The 25,868-nt window shown below is 37.9% G+C and overlaps 2 protein-coding genes and 1 pseudogene across 3 annotated transcripts in view; 2 read left to right on the top strand and 1 right to left on the bottom strand.

The window, feature by feature from the left end:
* Positions 1 to 282: 282 nt before the first annotated feature.
* Positions 283 to 9,143, bottom strand: LOC149105255 (uncharacterized; annotated as a pseudogene). The gene is made up of 8 exons (XR_016210107.1): positions 7,188 to 9,143; positions 6,617 to 6,793; positions 6,392 to 6,499; positions 5,945 to 6,100; positions 5,586 to 5,756; positions 5,170 to 5,304; positions 4,400 to 4,545; positions 283 to 3,922 (listed from the first exon to the last, which is right to left on the bottom strand). The product of XR_016210107.1 is annotated as an uncharacterized LOC149105255 (transcript).
* Positions 9,144 to 9,726: 583 nt separating this feature from the next.
* On the top strand, positions 9,727 to 10,813 carry LOC149105254 (uncharacterized). The gene is made up of 2 exons (XM_089298959.1): positions 9,727 to 10,220; positions 10,699 to 10,813. The coding sequence occupies exons 1-2, from the start codon at positions 9,991 to 9,993 to the stop codon at positions 10,811 to 10,813; spliced, it is 345 nt and encodes a 114-aa protein (XP_089155085.1). The 5' UTR covers positions 9,727 to 9,990.
* An 11-nt stretch (positions 10,814 to 10,824) lies between these two features.
* The window catches only part of LOC110064060 (uncharacterized), a 30,626-nt gene continuing 15,582 nt past the window's right edge, over positions 10,825 to 25,868 (top strand). The window contains exons 1-12 of the mRNA XM_089298958.1: positions 10,825 to 11,076; positions 13,054 to 13,147; positions 13,504 to 13,629; positions 14,135 to 14,206; positions 18,284 to 18,487; positions 18,970 to 19,149; positions 19,429 to 19,476; positions 19,671 to 19,830; positions 21,660 to 21,846; positions 22,475 to 22,580; positions 23,890 to 23,989; positions 25,395 to 25,526. Coding sequence (XP_089155084.1) covers positions 11,057 to 11,076; positions 13,054 to 13,147; positions 13,504 to 13,629; positions 14,135 to 14,206; positions 18,284 to 18,487; positions 18,970 to 19,149; positions 19,429 to 19,476; positions 19,671 to 19,830; positions 21,660 to 21,846; positions 22,475 to 22,580; positions 23,890 to 23,989; positions 25,395 to 25,526 — 1,429 coding nt within the window. The 5' untranslated portion in view covers positions 10,825 to 11,056. The remainder of the gene's footprint in view (positions 11,077 to 13,053; positions 13,148 to 13,503; positions 13,630 to 14,134; positions 14,207 to 18,283; positions 18,488 to 18,969; positions 19,150 to 19,428; positions 19,477 to 19,670; positions 19,831 to 21,659; positions 21,847 to 22,474; positions 22,581 to 23,889; positions 23,990 to 25,394; positions 25,527 to 25,868) is intronic.

Here is a 25,868-nt window from a genome sequence, read left to right as displayed (position 1 = left end):
AAAGAGATTTAAATAAATTTATCAGTGAAAGAGGGAGAGTGTGACAGTATTGTGTGCGCACGCTGACCTGTACGGCAAACAGGTTTTCTACTGTACAAATAACTGTACAATATCGCTGTTTATTATATGGAGAAGAGTGTTTTACTGGGAACTAAATCACTCGTAGATTCCATACGCCACTTCATCCGGGACCCGAGTGGCGTATTTTCCGTATGTCACCTTTGTGAGTGTCGTATCGTTCAATGAAGTTACGATTCCCGCCTTTTGCTTTTGTTGAATTGGTTTCTCCATATAATAAAAAGAACATTACACGTTGGCTCGAAGATATGAATTTTATGTTCTCGTGGCAAGAACAATATCTCACGAGTGAGCGAAGCGAACGAGTGAGATATTGTTCTTGCCACTTGAACATAAAATTCATATCTTCTCACCACCGTGTAATATCCTCTATATATTTTCACTCGTTGTTTGCATTTTGACTGCCCTACAGGCTCGTCAAAATACGACACAACTTGTAAAAATATACCGCGATACTACACACCAAAACATCTTATAAGATATATATGAATAACGCTGTATAAAAAAGTAAAGCTGTATTATAATATATACATGATTCGAGTTACATTAGTTACATGTAGCGACGGTTTTAATTTCATAGATGAGTCTAAAAAGTGAATATATTTAAGTACGTGACCGTATTTATTTCGTTTTATTTATTTATTTATCTATTTATTTAGTTTTTTAAGATTTTGAATATTATTTTTTGAAAGGAGTGCAAATTGCGAAGAAACCTAAGTAAAACGATTTATCCATTGGCATAGTCAAGGTTCAGATACTGACATCAATACTGTATTGATTAGATAACACTATCAAAGTCACGCATTCTTTGTAGCCTTTAGAACGCGGTGGAGACAGAGACGTTCTTTGTTGTTCTTTGTGTTCTTGTTATTGTCGCTGCTACTCACAGCTTGTTCACAATTTCCCTTCAATTTTAAAAAGTACAGTAGAATCCCGATGTTTTGGAGCCCCCGATTTTTAAACTTTCTATTATTCGAAGCAATCTTTCGGTCCCACTAGCAAAAGAGAGTCAAAAAAAAGTTAGGAGAAATTTACCCTCATCCCTATATATCTCGAACCATTTTTCGTTTCTCTGGGAGGTTCGAGAAATCGGGAATCCATTGTATATACAACTCGAACTGACTTACTCTCTTGACTATTTTTTAGGTTTATTTTATTTAGTTAGTTGGTTACGTACTAGCAAGGTGAGTGTCTTGCTTTGCAGAGTGTTAAAATATCTCGTTTTAAAAGTAGATAGGAATAAAAAAGATCACTTCGCAAATGCAACAGGCTTCATTTTACCGAAGAGAAGTTTTTGAACATATAAACTGAAAACCGATGAGCCCGCCGTCCTTGATGACGTTTTTGAGAGAGGAGGCGGGTGAGATCGTTTTCAAATTATGTTAAGTTTTCAAGTCTATTTCTTTCTTTTGTTGTTCAGTCAAAGGTGTTTCGATTAACAGTGTCATTCCAGTTTTGTATGGGCAAATAAAAGAATTCCTGGGCAATTTTCCCATGCACTGAAAACGAGGGCAAAAGAAGAATGCTCTTTTAATCCAGGACTTCTGTATTGTTCTGTTAGGGCCTTCTGTTGTGGCTTGGATATTACCCTCTGATAATTCTTTCTTACAGGTGGCGCATTCAGCGTCTTTTTTAGATGTTCCTTTGTTTATTGTATATTTTTGTTCATCTTCTGGGGGACAAGTCACTTTAGATAGTGGGACGTTTTCTGGGAATGCCTCAATTATTTTTTTCCGCTGTTGATCAGTGAATTTTAGCTGGTACATAATCGGCTGCTCTTTATCAAATTTGAACAGATTGTGGAAAATCCACATCAGGTGGTGACATTCCTTTCTGCACCAAGCAGATGAACAGATGGAAGATTCCTTTTTGAGGCAAATCTCTTCTAGATACCCCATTGTATCAAGCACTTTAAAAGTGAAGCTGATTATGGAGGAATCACAATGAAGTAGATCCATGTGAACTCTTTCAACCTTGTCTTGGAATAATTTCTTTTGTTTTTGGTCACGTGTCCATCGTTTCTTTTCTTAATTTGCTTACTCTTCTGTTTTGTTTGATTTTTTCTGTCAGCCCTGTGAGTGTCTTTTGTATTAATTTTAAACTGATGCTGTGCATTTGCGATGTCGTCAGCTTCTAATTCAAAGTCACCATCGATCATATCCTCTGCCTTCTCCACGATTTGTTGAATTGCGTCGGCCGACGCTTCCCCTGCTCTAGCCATACTAACGGATTGTTTCTCAGAGCGGTCTGCCGCGGAAGGGCCACGACCTACTGTTTTTAGGCCAAGGGATTGTCTCTTTTTTTCTGCAGCCTCCAAAACAGCGCTTGCGCATTCCGCGGTTACCACGTCCAGCAGACTTTTCCTATATCCGGAGGCATGCAAAGACTTGGCATTTGCCACCTCCGCAGAGGATGTTTCGCTGGACGACTGCGTGCGGCACCATTTCTGCCAGCGTGCTTTCCTTCGCCACCACCATGCCTTAAAAGACTTCATTTTTTTGACGTTTGTTGCTTTTTTTTCGATCAGTTTTTCGAGTCTTTTTTCCTGCAAAGAGGTAGGGGAATTGTACGCATCCATCATTATTGGTTTGAACTGATCTTTACTTTTGTGGTCGCTAAAATAAACGGAATTACGGTTGATGTCTTGTTTGAAATGAAAGAAGTCTGATATGGTCTTGTTTTTGACGTCTTCCCCCTTTGCCATGCAAAGACCTCGCCACAGAGCACCACCTTCATCACCGACGCATGATTTGGGATCCAGTCCCCGTCCTAAGACCTTTTCAGTATCTCTGTCATATTCGCCAGCCACTGTTGGGAGAACTTTGTTAATGGCCGCATCAAAAGACTGTACCATTTTTTTCACGTTATCTGAATTTTCACCGGGTTTGGCTGCAAACATGCTGACTAATTTGACATTGCGTCTCAAGATGGGATCGTATGTGGTCATCTCAATTTCTGTGTAATTTTTTGCGCGGCTTTCGCAGCCATCGAGGCTTACTGGTTCGTCAACAATGCCAAGACTAATGATTGCACCTAATCGCACCTTCTGCTCAGACGAAAGAATGACATAATCGTCGCCAACACACACAATTAAATTTTCATCTAAATTTCTAGCAATAAAATCGTCCTTAAGCAATCGAACAGCTTCTATTTCCGATCCTCCAGGTCTCTTTTTCTTGTTGATGGTACTCTGTATATACTGAAGATGTTTTTTGTTGCTGTATTTTAAAGCTATCTCGTTCACCTCGTCTCCTTCTTTACCACTAAGTAAGGCCTCACGTACAATGTCCAATTGTAGTTGACCTGCTGATTTTGTAGGTTTTATACGGAGAATGTTTTCCAGTTCCTCCTTAGACGGTTAATCTTCTTCTTGCTTTGGAGAGTAATTGTGTTCCTGTAAATAGATTACTGTCATTTTTTGTGGCACCGGTCGTTTTCAATATATTTTCTTGCTGAGCAATGCTTTTTAATGGCTTCACAGTGACAGTGCACGCAACGCTTAGATCGATTAAAATCGACTTTGTTTGGAGACTTTTGAATTTTTAAATATGCGCACTTCTTGTTTGCGCATTCTAAGGAACCGAGACACAATCGAAGCGTCCTTCGCCCACCCTTACAAAACCCCGCTCTTTTGCATGGTTGTGCTCTACCCCACTTCCAGTTGTCTACAACCACCGACAAAGGCTCCGCGTCATTGTATTCCACTTCATACTTTGCAGAACCTTGAGGAGCCGGAGGAACGTTCTTCACCTGAACCGGCTTGAGTTTGTCAGTTTCGTCTTGGTTGGCATACAGTCTACGTCCCTCTCTTAAAACGCTGATGTCCATATTGTCGTCGCTATTTCTACCAGTAAATACAAAAGATCATTAACACTTCAGGAAGAAAATTCTTTCAGAAGCATGGATTTTTGATAAACTACCACGACTATTTTCATATTTTATCATAATTACCCCCACTAACACATATGCAGCCATTTACTCTACCCCCCCAAAGAACAAAATCACAACGTTTATTTTCATGCGCACTTTTGTAATGGTCTCGAGGGCATTTCTCTGATTTCAGTCACCTGACGTCTTGAACTAATTCGTTTTTTGTATTGTTTGTTTGTCAGTAAAAAAATTCAGCTTAGTTAAATAGCACCCTCAAGTCCTTAAGTCGTTACAATAACTAATGAAGAACCTAAAGCTAGTGTTTTTCTTTGGTGCGAGACGAGGTCAATCTATGCATACTTTTATCAAAACAGAACACCATTAACCTAAACCAGAAGAACTGAGCATGCAGCCAACTCTCTATTACATCAAGAAAAGAATGATAACGTACTCATCGTCAGATAGCTTTTGCTTTGCGGGTGATCCGTGGGCTTGCTCTTTAGGTCTTTTAACTGGTGGTAGACGTGGCTTTTGAGGCGTGTTGTCATTGGAACTAAGTCCACTTACGCTGGCTATTAATTCTTCAATACTGTCATCCTGTTATAATAAAAAAGAACCGGCGTTTAGCTTGACTTCTGCTACTCTCTCGAACAGCGGCTCGTAATGGAGCCTAAAAGAACATATAACTCTATATTTTTGTGTGTTTAAAAATTTCGGAATCTTAGCCGACATGACAATTATACATGCTCGGCTTTAAGTTACAATTAAAAGCGGAGCTACTTATGGACATAATTAAGCGTAAGGGAAAAAGAGGATTTTTTCCTTGGATAAGAAACTACTGGTCAGCTGTCAACTACTCATAACATGGATGTCCAATATCAAAGAGGTACCTACGGTAATGGTGCTACTCTCTTATTTTTCAAGGCATTGGGTTGGGCGCACGGACGGACGAACGGACGTACGGACAGTCACGTGACAATCAAAATTATTCATTATGGATGGGTTACCAAATTTTCTAAAGTAATGAGGCTCCACTAGCGCGCCTTCGGCGCGCTGGAGTCTGCTAATAGCATCTGGGTGAGAGGGCACAACGTAAATTAGTGATCACCTGGGTCTTACTTTAAAAGCCAATAAGAGGTACTGCGTCGCGAAAGGAATCATGGAGGAGGAACATTGGGATAGTAGTTTTGTTCTGTGTTCAGTCAGTATACAATCACTTACAGATGAAATACGCTGTCTCTTCCTAGTGGGTTGCTTAAGGGGTGAATCGACCTCCATGCCATCGTCGGAACTTATTTCAACCACACTCTGATCACTGGTATCCCCAACTGTCGTGTTTATTTCCAGCTTGCATTTCTAAATCCAAAAAAAGGCAAGGGCTGTATAGGTAAAGTGTTGCAGTTCTGTATCTTCTGGTCATAGAGTCATCTCGAGTGGTATGTCATATTATAGCACAAGGATAATTTGATTTTTGCTGTGTACGAAGTAGCCTTTGGACGAGGAGTGTTCATGCAAAAATATTAAGTCGCATAATACGAGTAACAACAAATCATTGAACTGCAGTTTTGTGAGCGTGACTACGGACTCACATGATTTACGAGCACAGCTAAACACGTGAGTAAATTCCTCCTACATACTTTTAACAACTCGTCTTTTGGAGCCGCCTTTTCTTCAGTTATTTCAATGTCTGATCCACAAGAAGATGTGTCATCAAAGATTTTTCTTTCTCTCCATAAACTCGTTCCGAGGTTGTATTCTTCTGTAGATTCCCACCCTTCCATTTCTTGATTTTTTCCTCCCTTGGGTATCTGAAATTAGACACAACAGAATTAGCTTTTCAGTGTATATACCGCTAATGCCGTTCATTTGATCTCCACCTCGCCTCTTCCCACTTCCTCCGAGAATAAGTCCCAGCCCACCCCCCCTCCCCCTCCAAAGAGAGGCAGAACCAAGAAGATTACGTGGCTAGAATTAGCAGTTACCCTTAAAATTGTACCTTTGTTGTCGTTGTCCTTTTGGCTTTAAAAGTTTTACTGGACGACTTTTTAGTTTCTTGAGCGCTTTCTTGCCGTTTGATTTTACGGAAAAAACTACAAGTACGTTGCTCAGAATTTCCCCTGGAAGATTTCACCGCCGTTGCATAGCTTGACGCCTGAAACAAATGAGAAAAGGTTGAGTAACGCAGCAAAACCGAATGTTTACGATAAAACAGTCTTGAACATAACCCAGTGACCAACTATCACATTAAAAACTTTGTCTGAAATTTAAACAGATCTTCATGAGTGAAAACGGTGTGCTGGAAGAAATTTCAATGTTAGCCTAATTGATTGTTTGTCAGAAATTGTATATTACAGGTCAAATCTGAACATGAACCCAAGTTCTGAAATGAACCCAGGCACATCTGTTTACATTATGTATAGCACATGAAAGTAACCAACTGTACCCTTTGCTTGGGCTTCAATGCGACGTAGTGATTACCACCGTGTCCGAAGTAAAGAGTACCGACTGAGGGACCCAGCTGAGGCTCCACAACTTTAACGAAATTGTCATCCTGTAAGATAAAGTGTAAACAAAACAACTTATTACTCCTTAGTTAAAAACTTTAAACTTTCGTTGTCTGAAAACAATGGGAACAAACAATGTGAAACATTAGATGACAACAATTTACCCCATGCACCGTAATAATCATAATTTTGTAGTGCATCACGTCTGCAAAGGCGCTAATTACTAAAGAATTAGCATAACTCTTTTGCAGGATCTTCAATGCTTCTGACCACACGGCAGGCACCTTTTTACCACCCATATCGACTTCACACAAGAAAGCCAAGCGGTCATTTCCCTGGTTCTATTAGGAAAAACAAAAAACAAAACAAAACAAACCAAATGCCACAAAACTTCGCGCAAGAGACTTTTCAGGTCGTTTTCTAAACTATAAACTATTCATTTCTCCTAAAAAATGTCTGCCTTATAGCCTTTCAGTGTGCACAGTAAGAAAAGTATGATACCCAATACGTTGCTTTTCAGATGCTTTGTCACGAACATCGTGACAATGTACACGCAGCACCTATGAATTGAACCTCTGAACTGGGAGGCAAGGAAAATTAGGCTTAAAATAATAAATATAGATAATCATAGAGGAAAAAAATGAGCTCCAGTGTATAATGAAAAGAAAGACTGGGGCTAGGGCTCAATTAAGGAATGGAGGTTAACAAGAAAAGAATGATGTAAAAACTAATTACCAGAAAAATATTTCATTTCACTCCGTTTGTGTTTAATTCTCTTGACCAGATGTCATTGATGTCATCATCTGTTGTCTGTCACGCAATCACTAACACAATGGTAAAATAACTTACGTCAAACTAATGGCGTTCCAGATAATCAAAAATGAGGTTGTGCAAGATCCCCGACTTAAATCCCAACTGAAACGCTGCAGCCCGATAGAAACAGCTTCCATCACCGGGAGGATTAAAAGCAATTTAAAAACCTTCTTCTTCTATCCTCTGCTGAAGTTCCATTTCAATTTCCATTTTCTATTAAACAAACCCCAAAAAGTAACATTTACAGTTGACAAAAGAATACTTTTACGTTTCGCAATGTTAACCTCGTCTAAGGCTGTGCTGAAAGTGTTCGAGAAATGCAACTAATACGTCAATAAAATGCTTTGTATCTGAATCTCACTTACCTCACTTGAATGATTTCAGAAGTAAATGCTACAAAAACACTTTCTACCTCTCCTGATAATTAATTCCGACTGGAACGAAAAAATCCACTTCCTTGGTTCTCTGTAATAAAAAATAAATATACATTTATATCGCGCCATTTTCCACTAATTGTCCATGGCGCTTTACAATACTTTAAAATTAAAATCCTAATTCTTTAAAAACCTAAAATCCTAAATCCTAAAAGTTAAAATCCTAAGAATTAAATACGCTATATAATACAATTAGGCTACAAATAAAAAGTAAAAACTACAAATCAAATGCACGCTTAAAAAGATAAGTCTTAAGATTAGCCTTAAAAACTGCCTCTGATGATGAAAGTCTGATCTGGAGGGGTAGTTTATTCCAGAGCCTTGGTGCCGCCACGGAAAAAGCCCTTTCACCATACGTTTTAAGATTTGCTCTAGGCTCATCAAGCAACCTGTTGTTTGAAGATCTTAGTGTCCGACCAGAAATGTTAAATCGCAGTAGGTCTCTAATGTAATCAGGGGCCAGTCCATTCAGAGCTTTGTAAGTTAACAACAATATTTTGAAAATAATCCTAAAATGAACTGGCAACCAATGTAAGCTCCTTAGTATTGGTGTGATGTGTTCCTGCCTTCTAGTCAAGGTAACAAGACGAGCTGCTGAGTTCTGTACAAGCTGAAGTCTATTAATCAGATACTTTGGGAGACCGTACAGTAGGGCGTTACAATAGTCCAAACGCGATGTTATGTAAGCGTGAACAATAGTCTCAGTAGTACTCTGGGATAGGTATCGCCTAATTTTAGCTATACTACGAATGCGGGAAAATGCGCTCTTGCAGGTTATTTTAACGTGTTCTTTGAAATCCAAACATTGATCGAATGCAACTCCTAAATTCCTGGCCTGTTTAGTAGACTTGATTACTTCATCACCAACTCGTATATAGTCGAGGGGTGGTCGTGGACGATATTTAGAACTAATAACCAAAAGTTCAGTCTTATCCCGATTTAACTTAAGTTTGTTGCGCAGCATCCAGTCCCCAATGTCCTTAACACATAATTCTACTGCCATCTTTGAGCTTGATAGATGATTAGGACAGTTGAACGTAAACGACAAGTACAACTGTGTGTCATCTGCATAGAGATGAAACGGTATGCTATGGTTTTCTTCCTGGCAATTTTAGACGTGAATTTAGCCTGGTTGGATCTCACGTGGTTATAAGACGGCAAGAGCTCAGTAGTCTTGAAGTGTTCCAACCATGCTCAAAACAGGCTAAGCATGGGTCTACCTGTTTAGTTCTTCCCTCGAAACCTTTTGTCATGGATTTGACAGTGCATTTTGATATATCTTCAAATCTAGGACCTGAATCTAACCAAGAAATTACCTCAAGGTCGGTTGGATTATATCATCATTCGTTTCGGTCGCCACAACTTATTACATATTCAAGAAGTGAGTTGTTATCAGTGCGGCGTTTTTCGCCGGCTCGTTTGCCTTTTTATCTGGTTTCGGTCTTAAAGGATTTCAGTTTGCTTCGGACAAGAGGATGTAGAGCAGGTGTATGGGCGAAGTCACGAACGAGGCAGAGGAGCATAAGGACGGTTGTTTCAAATCGAAATGATCGTTTTTCGAAATTTGCATCTTTGCTTAATCGCGACAATCTCGTGAAGGTGCAGATCTCACAAGTTGCTAACACCCAGGATACTTCTCACGCGATCAACTTTTGTTTGCTCAATTCCAGGTCAATAAGGAATAAATCTAGCGTACTGAAAGACTTTGTTGTTGACAAGGATATTGATCTTCTTGCTTTGACGGAGACGTGGCTCAGACCTGGAAATATTGATTGTGTTGAGATTGGTGATTTATGTCCCACTGGTTATGATTTTATCCACATTCCACGGGAATCGAGAGGTGGTGGTGTCGGCTTGCTTTTCAAAGAAAGTATGGATATTAAATGCAAAAATAGTGAGTGGAACACTTCCTTCCAGTCGTTCGAATTCTTGGATGTTCGTTTCAAGAGCTCAAAGATGATCAGGATGATAATTATTTACCGCTCACCGTCATCTGTGCCTTTGTCAACATTTTATCGTGAATTTTCTCTCCTGCTTGAGGAATTGGCCACAGCATCAGGCGAGCTTTTAATTGTCGGTGATTTTAATCTACATGTGGATTCTTCGCGTGATGTCAACGCATTGCATTTTTGTGACCTAATAGCGTCTTTCGATCTGAAACAATGGGTGACTACGCCGACTCACACAAGTGGTCATATCTTGGATTTAATCATTACTAGAAATCAGTGTAAACTTATAGACAATGTTATGGTTCATGACCCTTTGATTATGCTGAATTCAATGACACTATCATGAATTCGTCCTTGTTTGATGAATCACGGCGTGATTTGGATTCGTTAGTTGATTCCTATCATCGGGTCTTGAAGTCCACCCTTGATGTTTATGCCCCCGAAAGGACCCGTGAGGTAGTTCTTCGTCCCTGTGCGCCTTGGTATTCAACTGACATTAGTGTTCAAAAGAACATAAGGAGGAAGCTCGAACGTAACTGGCGACGTACAAGATTACCTGCAGATAGAGAACGGTATGCGTTTCAGAACAGTGTTGTCAATGACGTGATTGCCTCCGCGAAGCACACATTTTATTCATCAGTGATCCAGGAAAACTCAGGGAACTCTGGACTTCTTTTTAAGACAATAGAGAAACTTCTGCACTCCAATCCAGTCCAGCGTTATCCATCTGGAACTAATAACTGTTCTCTGTCCGAATCATTCGTTGAATATTTTAGTGACAAAATTGTTAAAATCCGCAATGATCCGTAATGTGCCAAGGAAGAACGCGGTAAAGGAATGGGGTCTAATATACACTTTCGTCCGAGAGAAACTGGGTTTGAAAACGATCAAAAATGGCGGATGGACTCATGAATAAGTAGTATGGTATGATATATCTCATATACACACTAATTTTTTTTATTTTATTTATTTTTTCATTTTTCATTTTTCATTTTTCATTTTTCATGACTCGCATGACTCGCACCCTGGCTCGCATGGCTCACATATTAGTACAACTCGGGACCTTGGGGAGCTGAAGATGCTGAAAAGATGGCCCGCTGACCGAGTAAACCTGAGAATCGGGAGGACCGTGGAAGACTGGGAAGTGACGTCACGCGTGTGTTAGCGACACTCCGTTCCTTGACAACAAATCTTCAGTGAAATAGATGTAATATCACTTGCTAAAATCTCGTCTTATCGAAATGGGATAGTGTACATAGCAATGTGGTCTCTATGGCTTCCATTTTGACTTCAATTGATGGTCATATCTGTGTGAATTAACAGCGAGGTAACGCGGGATAGAAACGACGCCAGTGCTGATTTTCGTTGATCGAGTTTGGTTGCACTGACTGCAGAACGATTTACAATAATGAGTCACGCAGATCAAGGGTAAGTGTTTTCTTTTTTCTTTTTTTTAAAATAAAACATTTGGCGGGTTGGGGAAATCATGTAAATGCAAGAAGAAGTGTACGTTTACACTCAAACTTGGTAAGCTTCAATTAAGCTTTTTGATCTTCATTGATCAGTAGAAAACCGCATGGCTCCCTCGCACCTTCGGCAGAATTTTTACTGCGAGCAATAAACATTGGTATAAATTGGCATCTTGGATCTCATCGATCAATGGAAAAAGTTTTTTATTCTTTGAGTAACTTATACGGCGGCCGGCTTTCGTATAAGCTTGTGAAAGGTGTTAAGAATAGCCTTAGGGCATATGTGGAAACTTATATGATAATATGCAGTTTCGTTATCATTTAAATTAGGATCATACTTGCCTCATTAGTCTAAGTGAAACTTACATCTTGTTGTTGTTGCATAGGTTTGATTTTGGTTAATTTCCTCTTCTGTGTGTGAGTAGTTCAAGAGGGGTTAATGAGTTACATATCTTCGATTGTTTAGTTTCTGTTTCATCAATTTGGACGGAGTGGAGTACCATTAAGGGAGTAATCGCGCGAATAATTTCAAAATCAAATATATATTATTATTATAAATAGCTAACTTGTATTTCATGCATGGTATAACACAGAAAGGATATTGTATTATTGATAAAACTACTTTGAATGTATAAATTATTGTTGTAAAAATTACAACAAAATTCTTTCATCTTATTGGCTATTAACAGGCCCTAAGCTATTCCAGCATTTATAAACAGTTGATGTACCACACCTTTGTTATTCCTGGTAAAACTCTTTCAAGGATCCATCTTCTCGGATCTTTGAGGATATCTTCATGGATCTTATCCAGAATATCAATCAAGATCCTTAATTAATTAAAGAACCTTGCCAAGATCGTTAAGGATCTTTAGTTAGGGATCTTCATAATTCTTGCAAGAGCACTGGCAGAGCACTGCACCAGTATTGCAGAGGTCATGGGTTTGAATACCGTTCAGGCCTGAATTTTTTCGGGCTTTGATTTCACAACTGCTTTAAAGTTGTGTGCATAGCTGCAATGATCAATCATATCTTCATATCATTCTCAACAGTCTATATATAGCAACTTTCATATATTCACTTGTATTCTTCATGGTCTGTGGGTGTATTATAAACTCACAAAGTAGGCAGCTCCCAGTTGGCTTGATAGCTTAGTAGGTAGAGCACTGCACCAGTATCACAGAGGTCATGGCTTCAAATCCCGTTCAGGCCTGAATTTTTGGGGGGGTTTTAATTTCATAACTACTTAAGTTGTGTGCATAACTGTGATCATTAATCATATCTTCATGTCATTCTCCGCAGTTCAAATATATGAACTTTCACACAGTGTATATTCACTTGTAAAAAATATTAGGTCACCATGCTCATTCAAGAGAAAATGAGCATTTTTATCTGTGCTGTATGTGTATATCTCTTATTGTGCATGCTCTAATGACATGAAAATTGTGTGCAGTAGGGATGCGCAATGCAATTTTGAAGAATCACTGTAAGAGGTTTCTGGAGAGCCTTTTTAAATGCTTTTGCCCAGACCCTGCTTATTTTGGGTTGAAGATACTAATACAATAATTGATTGACTGTGTTATTGAAACTCTAAGCAAAACGGATGTAAATTTTAGAGAAGGTAACCTTTAAAGATATCATGCAGAGAGCTTTTGCACAACAACATGGATCTACAAACGTACAGTACATGCATGCTGTGAATCTTGAGTCCAAAGTCGTTCTCTATCTTTTCTGGGTTCCAAACCAGGATGTTGACATGTCCACTTTTTCCTTATTTATCACTTTCATTTACTACAGCTGTATGATTGTGTGTAGTAGAATTCTGGCAACTTGAAGAACAGTGTAGTTCAGATAACATGTACAGTAACTGAATTTAAGATAACCCAATTGTTTTGTTGGTACTTAGTGCATTTTGATGACCTGCTCTCTTGACTTCTAGTCCTTTAGCTGCCTACAACAGCTTGCAGGATAAACATCTTGCTGGATATTTTTCCAACTCTCGAATGAAGAAGCATTTGAGAAAGTCAGGATTGGTAAGATTTATTATATAGCATATGGCAAAAAGTAGGGACTGGTATAATGGGTAAAACTGTTTAGCATCCTTTGGCTTAGCAAGCCTTTTGTGAAGTTGAAAATAAAATAGGTACTAGCAAACAAACATGTATGTTGCTATGAATAGCATTTGATTTCATGAAACACAAATTATGTAGATTACATTTTACTTAACTGTCTAATTCATCAGACAAAAAGGCAGCTTGTAACTTCTTGACATTACACCGTAGTTTACTCTCATGACATATGCACTGTACCATTCAATAGATCAGACAAAGTTTATTTTCCATTTTATGAATAAATTTTGAGTAGTACTGCTTTTATCCTATTCCAAAAGGTGACCAGGAAGGGGAAGATTATTGATGAGAAGACATACAGACTCAACATGGCCAAAAAAGAACACAGAAAACATGTCCGTGATCTTTTAGCAACTGCTATTGTTCACAAGACCTTAGATATGGAGGTGCATATTATATAGCACAGCTTTAGATTAAAAACTATGTTTGAGTTAAGTGTAACTCATCAAGAAGCAAACCAAAATATACATGTTATTGGCATAAGCCGAAAATGCAAATTTCATTTTAAATGTTTAAACAGTGTAAGGTTGTGGATTTGAGTGCTACCTGAAGGTCAAAGAGTTTTCAGATTTACCTCTTAATTATATTCCCCAAGTTCCCTTCAAGAGCTGTCATATTCAGAAGGGAATTTATTTCTTTGATTTGCTTTGAGCACATATTTTCTCTTATTTATTTCTTTAGATTCTACATTACTTTTCTAAGAGCTGGTCTCAATTCACTTAAATATTGCTATGTGAATCAGTGATTTTGAGTAAAGCTGAATTATTTTCAAATTGAAGTACTTTGTCTTGTGACGCTTAACAAAACTCATCTAAAAATTGTATTACATACTCATTACATATGCATGGTGGACATTTCTTGGTTGTGAATCCTGTTTGCTTTGTCTTGTAGAGGATGCGACAGTATGAGATAAGAAAAAAACTTGATGAAGTTTACAAAGTGGAATTGGTCAGAAGGGTCAAGGTACATAAAGCCTATTAATTTTATGAAAAGTAGTATTAAACAGTTCCTTTGATATTTATTATCAGCAGCGAAAATAACTAATAGATGCTGATTTCTTGATTGAAAGGATGTAATTTCTTCTTAAATTTTGCTGTCAGTAATATTAATCATTTTCAGTGAGGTCTGCAATTTATTTGTTTATTTGTTTGTACAACTTGACATCAGTCCACAATGACAGTTTGGAGCATTTGACAGTTAGTGATCATTTATATAAAATTGTGACATGTACAGCATTTACTCATAGAATTTACAAGACTGCAAGCAGCTCCTTTTGCTCTAAAATCTGCAGGGTAGAATGTAAAAACTGAGTGAACAAACATGATATTTGACAGGGCTCGAAAAAACCCCTGTCCGGTCGTCTGGAACAAGTAGATTTTCCCTTCGGGCAAGTAACTTTCTCTCCTTACTTGCCCTATGGGCGAGGACCCAGACAAGCCGTTTGCCGACTATGTTTCTGATAACAATTTTGAGAAGAAAAGGAAAATTTTAGACTCAAGGGTAATCAAGTGTTTAGATGAAGCTTGACGAAAATTACAATTTATAGTGCTGTTTTGTTGATTGCGTGACGTGCACTCACGGCTCAGAAGTGGTTGCCTAGCATGTGATCAAAACCTGCCCCAATCAAATTTCTTTCCAGGATTAAAAGTAGCTGTGTTTGGCACAAAAACACTGTGTCTATTTCTTAAAATTTTAGCAATTTTCTGGGAGTATTTTCCAGTTTCTTGGTACAAAACTTAACTCAACAACGATGAATTAAAGCTGTAGAAATTGTATGCAAAAAGAAGCTGCATATTTCTACTGCGAAAATGAAGCCAGCATTTTTGATGCTAAAATCCAGGTAAATCTCTGTTTTCGGCGAAACATGCAAGTTTGCTAGTGAAAACATACTTGGGCGCCGCCGCACAAAATGAAAAGTATTATATTATTAAAAAGAAATGGATAAGTTAGTCATCAAAATACTTTCAGAGTTCCTGGAAGATGACTTAAAATGCTGTTTCTTTCAAACGAAGATGTTTTCCCTTGACTGAAACTATTTTTCATTCACCGAAATTAAAAAATATGCTCTCACCGGCATTTCAAATTTGACATTGTGCCTGTGTCAAAACTGAAGTGGGAATGCGACTTGTTGTTAATTCTGTGTGTTATAAATTTTTCGTGCTTCTCTTCACAATGATTTTGTGGAGCTAGACAAGATGCAGGTGAACATTCAAGGAGTCAAACGCGATCTTTGACGAATTGAACAAACTGATTCAAGATACCCAGGGTGTAATACAGGAACTAGGAAGTAAGTACATGAACAAACAACAACAACTTTGCAAACTTTGTTTCTTCAACTGGGAGGCACTGGCAAAAGATGCTGTGGGACAAAATTTAATTCCTGATAGCATTTTTTTTATCACATTCGAAAATTCCAGGGAAAGTTGAATTTGACGCCATAAAAACATCTGGTGAAGGTAACTACCTCTATCACTCTGCTTCCCTTATAATTGTTGGGAACGAAGATCTCCATTTGTTGTTAAGGCTTCTCACTGCAATCGAGTTGTTTTTACATGCATCTTACTATGCAAGGCATCCAAAATTTCACACTACTTCAATGTGATTATAACAGTTTCATCCATGTTAATTATTACAAACCATACAACTTCATAAAAGCAGAATGAAGAAGTTAAAAGTTGTTGAAGTATTACAATATAATGTATAATGGCGTAAACATGAAAGTGATCAGCACTAAGAGGACTACAGTCAAGATGGTTTTATTACATTAAAACACGCCTGTAGTTTGACTTCCATTTTTGGGTTCATGAATTATTAATGAGTTTGAAAACTTGGGCAAGTAGGGAAGTCACAGCCCCAGGCAAGCAAAATTTGAGAGTTACTTGCCTAACGGGCAAGATGGAATTCAAATATTTTTCGAGCCCTGTTTGAGGGGCATGAATTATAGGCAAGCTGCAAGCCACAAGTAGAGCAGCCATCAGAAGACCAGCAAAAAGAGCAACTGCTCTCACTAGTTTGATACTTATAATGAGTGATACGCTTACTCAATTTTTGTGTTCTTCCCCTTGGATTTTAGAGCAAACAAGAGACTGCTCACAGTCTGAAAATTTAGATTTGTGTTGGAACGCATTCAACCAATTGAATTAAAAAAAAATTATTCACAGTTCCATGAGTCATGAATTTTTGTCAAGTTTCATGGTTCTTACAGTCCCTTTTTTTTAGCAGTTAGATGAGTCCCATGGTCTCAATTTTGCTTCCTGATTCTGTGAAACTCATACTAAGCAGAATCATGATGTTAATCTACTGCAAGCTTTCACGGTGCCTTAATTTCTGAAGCTATGAAAACTATGAAATGTCACATGGTCTTTGATGACCAAAGTCATGCAATCATGTGATTAAATGTCTTAGTACTGGACCGGAAGTTCAAAATCACAGTCTTGATGTAGGGCAAGGGCCTGGCACTGGATTTCAATCCTACTCCTGATCCTTCTTCTGAGTCTATTGTCCTCCCTTGCAATCAGCTACTTGAATGTGTTTTCCATCTTAAAAGCATGGCCTGTTTCTTTTAGATGTTTACCAACTGTGGTACATGTAATTGTTACTTGTGGTGTTGATATGTTCCTTGAGCTTGGTATTGAATGCTCTAGCTGTTTTGCCAATGTATACTTTTCCACATTCCTTGATCCAATTTGTAGATCATGCCACATTTCTTTGCCTCAGGGGAGGGTCCTTTAGATGTACTTGTTGTGATTGATGGTGTTAAACGGTAGATGGTAGGTGTTAATAAATGCCCTGTCTCCTAAGATCCAAGAAGGTTTCTTTGAATTCCCTTGGACATAAGATAGTAGGACACTTAAGAGCACCTCACTTTTTGTTGGTTGGTGAACTTGGATCCCTTTGTTCATCTCTTTGTTTCTCTGGAATTTTAAACAATGATACCATGGTTTGTAAGTTATTGTTGTTGCACAAAACAACCTTCAGATGTTCAAGCTCACATATTGTATTCTCATATAATTCTCTTCTGAGATAACATTGTTAGCACAGTGGAAGAGGGTTTTAGCAACTTAATTTTCTATTTCTTCTTTTCATATCAATCCCATGTCCTGTCACACATCTCAAGGAATCAGCTGATGTTCATTTTATTGTATTCAGTCTTGGGTCATAATTTATCAAAAGAAGACTGTAATATGAACATTTATCATAAGATGTTCTGCTTGTGTACTCCACAAGATCTTTGTCACAATTTTTTTAAAGTGTGCAGGGTTCAGTCGATTTCCTCTCATCTCACTACATGTAATTTTCAAATAATTTTTTTGTGGGTTATTGACCAAACAAGCTTGGTCAATAGAGGGTAAATTTTTTTATTATATGGCTTTTGGGGAAATTTTTCCTGCAGGACACAGCAGCTAGTCCATGGCCAAGTGGGAAAGAGAGCACCACCTTGCTTCCATGCTCAAGTCATCAATTATGGTGCAGGATTTGGTTTATCTTGCACTCTCACGGAGCTAGCCATAACATTGTTAATAATAGATTATGTTACTGAGAAGTAAAAACTACATGACTCTATGGGATTATTCTACCATCTTTGTCTCTTAGTTCTTTTCACTTGATTCTTTAATCATGCTCTTTCATTCTTTCTTTATTTGTGTCTTCTCTGTCATTTCCTAAGACAAAAGAACCTGAGTTAAAGGTGAGACCTCAATTCTCTGAATTAAATTTCAACATTACTAAATGTTGCAAGCTTGTGCAACACTTTCTTGTCATATTTTGAAAGTTGATGGCTGCTGTGCAAGTCTTTCCTTTAAATGTCATATTCTGGGTACTGATTTTAATAACAACACTCTAAATAGGTAATGCTGGCTAACTTACATCGCAGGATGTGCTATCTTGACCATACAGTGCTGGAATCTTCACCAGCTATAAGTTCTACTTGCTAATACCACACCATTTAAGCCATTGAAGTGATCAATGAACTTGTATCACTATGCACAGCATATTGACCCCAGTTGAACTCATTGAGCTCTTTTAAATTTTTCGTTTTAGGAACAGAGAAATAGAAAAGGCGATGAAGACATTCTTCCCCTCCTCTCTCCCAGAGAGAGAACAGCTCAACAAATGCGTAAAGCGCAGCACAGAGAAAGACCAGCTACAGCACCAGCAGCTTTTGCTGAACAGGAGGAGGAGGAAACACATTTGAAACCCTCAGAGATTTACTATGATGATGAAACGCAGAAGATTTATTACAGGGTAATGGTGACATGTTTTATGGTTGAGTGGGACAGCCAGATTGGTCGGACTGGAAATTGGAGATAATTTCTGATCTTGAAGCTAATAATTATGCCAGCTAGTAAACAAGTCATGCACATATAGACTGACAGAGAGGCAAAGACTTTACCTGCTCTAGCTTGATCAGTTGAGAGTGAAGAAAAGTCCATAATTTAATGCTTAATTAATAATTATAGTTCCATTGTGGCCTCTATAAGTGATGGCTTTTCAAAGTGAAAATCATGGCGTGATATGGCATGGCATGGTAGATTAATAGTTGACCTGTCTGATCAGTCAGGAACAGGGAAAAAAAGTCTATATGCCAACTCTCCCAGATTATATGGGAGTCTGCAGATATATCTACCTGATGTCCTGCCCAGATACTAGTTTAAAAGTATTTTAATATGTATTCTGAGCAAGTATTATGACACGTACTTAATTTTTGCTTTCTTTGGTGGTATAAGGTTGATTCAAGTCCACCGCATATGAATGGTTATCTTAAAGATGAAACAGAGGAACTAGGTCCATCTCCATACACCAGGGCCTACCCTGCTACCTACCCTGCCCCGGCCCCTCCCCCATCAGGCACTCCTCGACGCACCAGGACCCTGAGTACACCAAGAAAAGGTGTCAGACTTCAAAGGGTATGTCAAGAAATCTTGTACGTATGAAAAACTGAACTTGATTTTCACACATGCAGAACATTAGGGTTTGAGTAATAAACAAGTGAGAGATGTATGGTCGAACTAACTTATAGACTGCATTTTATTCACTGTGGTGAGGATTAATTAGGGACACTGGTTTGATTGACTTTCTGGTCAACCTTATTTCATTAGACATTGACTATGTAACATGATATTTTCTTTTTTAGAGTGGAAACAATTTGTCACTTTTTAATTTTTTTATTTTTATTTCTATTTTAGTTTCATTATTTGGCCAGAACAGAACCTGCTGTTGCCCGCAGACTACAGGTATTTTTAATGCTAAATAGTGATATATTAAGTATTGGTGTTGTTAAAAAGGTTTTATTAAAAAGTTCCTAAATAGATTATTTAACCTGTGCAAGCTTATTATTTTCTTTATGTTTTTATGGAAGGTGTAGCTTGGAATTGTATGGACACAGTGAGCACAAACTTGGCTGATGATTTCATATTACATTTTTTAGCTTCAGTCTATGGCAGAAGTGACAATGAAGTTTCTTGGTCCAAGCCTTGTACTCACTAACAGCATGTTTCCAGAAGACAGGTTATCAGAAGTTATGGTTCTTCAGCAGCACTGTGGAGGGAGCACTCTGTGTGTCTTCAGAGAACTACTGCCACCAAATAGTAAGAGATAATCATCAGTCAATTGAAGTCTCTGAGCTGTTTAAAGTTAAAAACCATAAACCAAGCTTTACTGCCAATAACAGTCTTTTAATACCTTCTCAAATGGACATCCTCCGTAAACTGGAGCTTGTACATGTAGATTTTTTTGCAGGGTTTGACTTGTACACCTCTGTTTAGTACATTCTCAGCCTCTGAAAAATTCCTTTCAAGCTTTTTTTTTATCAGTGCATTGAATCCTGTATACATGTACCTGAGTTTGACCTGATATGTAAAATGACGACAGCAATTAGCAGGATATCACTCAGTCAAAATAGCTGGGGTTTAGGGATAAGGATTTACATGAAATATTATGGATAAAATTGATAATGAAAGAAATATTCAATTTGATAATAAACAGCCTTCGAAGTGTACTTGTCACATCGTATGTTATCTACATAGTGTGTCTTGATTGTTCCAGAGCATTTAACCTGCATTTTAACCATTTTTTATTTTTTAGCTAATTCTTGCAAAATATAAATATTATGAACAGATGTGAAATGTGAACTTAAGGTGGCTCAAAACAGTTTCCAGCACTTTCCAAGACTTAAATTTTGATGTGTCGTTATAACCACTCTTTATCAGTTAATGCTACAATCATGGTTTCGGAAAACTGCACAATCATTGGTGAGCATGTTGTTAGCATTTTTGTGACACAGTAGGTTACAACAGCAATAGTATGACCTGCTAAAAACACACTTAACTTTGGTTTTGAATATTTATTTATTTCAAAAATGGTTCAGTGAAACACATTTTTTTAGTATGGAATTTTGATAAGCAAGATGAGATGCAACTTTTTTTCAAAGTTTAGAAAAATTCTGTATATGGGGTTCAGAGCCACTTTAATTTTTCAATGTTGTCATTGTCTAAAAATGAGTAGTTGCAGTTTGAAGGAAATAAATTTTCATGGTGAGTTGATCCATGACAGTTTGTCATGGTTAGTGATCTACGAAACAACTGTGTTACTTTATGATTTTAGCAGCTAGCCTAGCGTACTGCACCTAGTACAGCTAGCCTAGCACATAACCAATTCTTGTCCATTTGTTGAATTCACCTCAGTCTGGAAATTATACTGTCTAATGTTTCATACAAACTCTTGTAATATTGTCACAATTAGCTAGCCTAGCGCACCACCTAGCACAGCTAGCCTAGCACACCACCTAGCACACACAAGTATTAAATATACACAGTTTTTCTTAATGTGTTATTAACCATTTCCATCCATTATACAATGTGTACCTTTTTTAGCTCGGGTGGTTTATTTTGCCATTGCAGACCATATGATTTTCTCTCGAAGATTGTTCTTTTATCCAGCAAAAAATTCTTTTGGATTTCATATTTAGGCAACGGTTGGAAATTTGAAAGTAAGAATTGTCAAGGGTATCATCATACATTGTATGGTCTGAAATGGGGCAGCAACCCACCCAGGCTAAAAAGGTCTATTTTGATGTTTGATTTGTTCATTGGAAAGCAGTACAATTGCTTATTTCATGGAGTTATTAGTCAAAAGGTAGTCTCCTAATGTATGCAGCCATTATTTGGATGGCGAAGGAGGGCAAAGCCTGTGCAACAACCCAAATAATGGCTGCATAAGAGACTAGTCAAAAGGAAGTACAACTATTACTGTGTATTTAGTCAGACTTGCATCACAATGTATATTCTTGAAAGAACTTCTGATCATTGAAAGAACATATTTCTGACTTTCTAAAGGGCAAGAAACTTTTTACTAGTTTTATACAACTTACACTATTTTGGACTCATTTAATGAATTTAACAATTGTTTTCTTTTTCAGCAATCTTTACTTTTATTTCACGGCGACACAGAGGAGCTCCTTTTGGCTTGACATTTTACATTGATGGTATGCAAGACATTCGACTTAGTTCCTGCTGTGAATACAAACACAAGCCTGGCCATATCTTGGGTGGAAAAAATGGTCATTTCCAGTTTGTTGTTGTTGAGGGAGCTGCTCCATGTTACAGGTATAGTGTTTTTGGCATGGACCAATTCATGGCCTGCCAGACTTGTCTGATACCTTTTAAAATATAAACCAGTTGGTCTCGTTGCTGAAAATCATGTTGATCAGTGGTCAGACTAATGAACTCCACTATCTGTCTTCATTATCAAAGACGTAATGTGAAGTGCTAATGAAACATGATTATATTTAACTTTCTAGATGATGAGAATTAAATGCATACTATAGACATTCTCATTTCTCAGGGCAATATAGATACAGTATTTTTCTTTTTCTGTATATATGGGTTATTGACCAAGTGTGAGGTCAAGATGGCTGGATATTGGTCAAGTTCTTTTTTTGCGAGTTTATGGACTGAGACGGAGTCGAGGTCCATAAACTGGCAAAAAAAGAACAAGGCCAATATCCAGCCATCTTGACTGAACAAGCTTGGTCAATAAAGGATTTATTATATGGCTTTCGGGGAAATTGTTTTAGCAGGACACGGCGGGTAGTCCCGAGCGGGCAAGATAGCTCCATCTTGCCCGCTCGGGTGGCCAATCACAGCACAGGATTTGATTCATCTTGCCCACTCGCGGAGCTAGCCATATAATAAATGGACTTATTTTCCTTGTTTGTTTTTCTTTGTTATTCAGATGCCAGATTGCATCCGCTCACAAACATTCCAAGTATAAACATAAAAATACTGAAGGTTGTGGAGATGGTGGAGATGATGACAGAGCAAAAACCTTTATGACTGAGGCAAGAATATTGTAACCTGTAGAAATTATTAACAATCTCTAAAACAAGCATATTATGGTATATTAAGTCAAGTCCAGACTCCTTCACACCAAAGAAAAACTCTTAAAAGTAGCTGGCTGAGGGAGAAGGTACCCACTAACAGGAATAAAGTAATTAAACAGGAGTGGTTAGCATCAGAAGATGAAATAAAGCCACCCAAATTCCAAAAAAACAGATAGCTACAAAAGCAATTGGTTGCTAATTCAGGTACTCCCTTAATTGTTGAATTACAACTTCTCAACACCATTTTGTTGACTTTCCCAACTTTTATCAATCAGATAGTCAACACCAGACCACAAATGAAGTTTGTACTTTGCTCCCTTTGTTACAAATTTGACGTTTTAAGGACGGCGCCTACTAAATACAAAGGTTTTTGCGCCGGGTTAAGAGCACGCCGAAAAAGTAGATCTTTGCAAGGGCCATTGAAATCCACAAAGAAAAATTGGGGTAGCCACGCATTTTTTTCCAGATAATCATCCTTGAATCTCAACAAAAATGCTGACATCAGCATTTTCTGAAAAAAGAAAGCAAGTGTATTTCTTCCCAAATTTCCTTCGAAATCTCCTTTACAAACAGAAAAGCAAACACAGTTATAAAGGTCTTAAAACTACATGGTAAATGGTACCATAAAAACCATTTTTTGTATGTTTTTAATAACAAAATCGTTGCAACAGCGCTTTTAGCGTCTCTGACAGCCTTCCTCTGGTTCAGCCAAAATACAGTTAAAATACCTTTTGGTCACAACCAGAAACTAATCACGTGTTGAATAGGCTTGCCACTTCCATTTCATAACATAAAATGTGGGGGTAGCCACGCATTTTTCAAAGTTATTGACCTTTTTTTGAAAACTTTTACGGTGCCCGTTACATTTTTTCCTGTCACCTCCCTAGTAAGTAAAACGTTTGCGTATTTCGCTCTTGTTTTGCGTGCGCACTACGCCATCTACAGATACTTGTTTACAGTTGGATTTCAGTATAATTTTCGCCAGATAACAGCTAGTTTTTCAGCTGGAAGATGTTAACAGTTGGTGGTTGGTGATATGCTGCTATTTTGGTGTTCCTGGTTTAAGTACGGGTTCATTAAACTTGATTTGGTCACAGTAGGAAAATTCTGCTTTCTGTTAGCCGTGTACTTGGTAGCGTAGTTGACTGCGTCAATGTCAACCCCAGCGCGTGTGTGGCACTTAAAAGCAGGTTAGAATTCAAGAAGGTTGTGGCCAGGCAATACACTCATGTGCATGGAATTCTGATTGATTGACTTTTATTTTTAGACTGCCAATGAACAGGAGGAGGTGGAACAAGGAGAAACTTTTGATGTAATAATAACCAAAATAAAGTCTGCTGGTGGTGAAGATGGAGATGAAGAAATAGGTACTAGATACTTTTATTAATCTACAGATCACCGGGTACTGCCTTATGTGGGATATATAGGTATGTGCTGCCCCAAAGGCTGTGGCTTTTTGGCCATTTTGGTTAGAAATAGGGTAGACTGCTGGCAGTTTGTGTTTCTCTCGAAATTCAGCAGGGGTTATGAGGATGATGCTTAAGCAGAAAGGGGAGTGGGACGAGACATGGGCGCGGCAAGCACCAGAAGGAAAACTGTCTCGCCTTCTTCCTCACTTGACCACCGTTATACTGCCCTTTTGCGTTCACGATGACCAAACACTCCTTAGAGAGAAAACGGGCTGCCAGGAGACTAGAAATAGGGTATCGATTTGGGCAAATAGGGTAAGGCTTTTGCTCTCTAATCTTGAATTGGGTATGTTGTTTAGAAGAAGCTATGCTACCTAATAAAACAGGTTTGAATACATGTAAACAGGGTATTGATTGAAGTGCCAGGTCTGAAATAGGGTATGGAATTTTTGGTCAGGTCATAAACAGGGTAGGGAAAATCTTTTGGTCTTAAATAGGGTAAGGTTTTGGGAAGAGGGCTGCACACCTCCACCTAATTTTCTGGGAGTACCCTTCCAGGCTTACCGTACATGTATACATTGTAAGTAAATTGAACTAAAATTTAAAATCTACTTTAACTATATAAATTATAAACAAATCTCTAAAATAGTCCTCATCCATTTATCATTGTAGTGACAAGGTGATTTAATTTTAAGTTTTACTTGAATTTTAATCTTCTTAGTATAATGATTAAAATTTCGGCCTTCACTTGGAAGTGTCTAATAATCTTGTGTAAAACGTGACAGCCTGAATTCATTTGATCAAGTAACCTAAAGTAACCACTAAGCTATAGGTAACTAACTTAAAGGGAAAGAATGTAACCTTGATAACTAAAATGCATACAGAGGATAAAGTAATGAGTGATATATTATGTACCGTAATGCCAGTTACTCTAGCTTGAATAATTTTGCATAACTTATGACCAGGTTAAAAAATTTGCTGCTGATTTGCTATAACCATAAACGATGATTTTTAGTTGTTTAATTTATTTCTCAACTGTTTGAGTTGACGTGACAACCTCATGTATTTTCAGTTTGCGCGGTTTATGTTCTTTATGAGTGCCATTGTTGTTAATTGATTTTGGTTTCAACTGGAAATCTCCATTATTTGAGTTTATCACTCTTAAAAAAATGTGTACAATATGACATGTGTTTTGTGCTCAGTCAAAGAATGATTTTGGTCATATCTTTATTTAATCAATTTCTTTGTTCTTCTCACTTGTCAGCTCGCTAGTATACTGATATGTTAAGGAGAAATTAGACACTTACCACTGTATTTGTTTGATCATGTCATAAAAACTCATTGTGAATCATGTTTTACACAGACGCAGGGGAAATGGTGGACCATAGTACCCAGACTCCTCGTGACGAAAGAACAGATAAACAGGAAGAACTGGGCGTTGATGGTGAAAAGACCGCTGGATCTGCTGACAGTATACCCGACGAGAGCAAACAGGGTAGAGTACTGTTATTTTGGTTAATGTCAGTTGAGCTGAGCTCAGTGAGGTAAATCTCACGTGGGGTCAGGTACTGCATGTCGTACAAAATATAAATAAATGATGAGGGATTGTTGTTGCCTTATGTCCGACAGGGACGGAGAGGGTGAAGAATTAACAACGGTTTAGTGGTTTCAGTGATATGTTTGATGTCATTACGGACTTTTTTTTCGTAAGTGTTGTGGACACATGTACACCTGCTTTGTGTCTTGAACCTAAGTGTATAAACACAGGGAACAGAGGAGTCTTATTTCACCCTATTTCCAGCTAAATTCACGGCCTAAATGCAACGCAAATCGATCT

This window comes from Orbicella faveolata, unplaced genomic scaffold, assembly GCF_042242905.1.
Source record: "Orbicella faveolata isolate gen_17 unplaced genomic scaffold, um_ofav_v1 contig_34, whole genome shotgun sequence".
Lineage (NCBI taxonomy): Eukaryota > Metazoa > Cnidaria > Anthozoa > Scleractinia > Merulinidae > Orbicella > Orbicella faveolata.
This window is presented reverse-complemented; position numbering and strand designations above follow the sequence as displayed.

Coding starts and splice junctions, on each gene's coding strand:
- LOC149105254 (XM_089298959.1), top strand. CDS start 9,991: ATGAATTCGTCCTTGTTTGATGAATCACGGCGTGATTTGGATTCGTTA. Junction 10,221..10,698: donor TTACCTGCAGATAGAGAACG/GTATGCGTTTCA, acceptor CTCACATATTAG/TACAACTCGGGACCTTGGGG.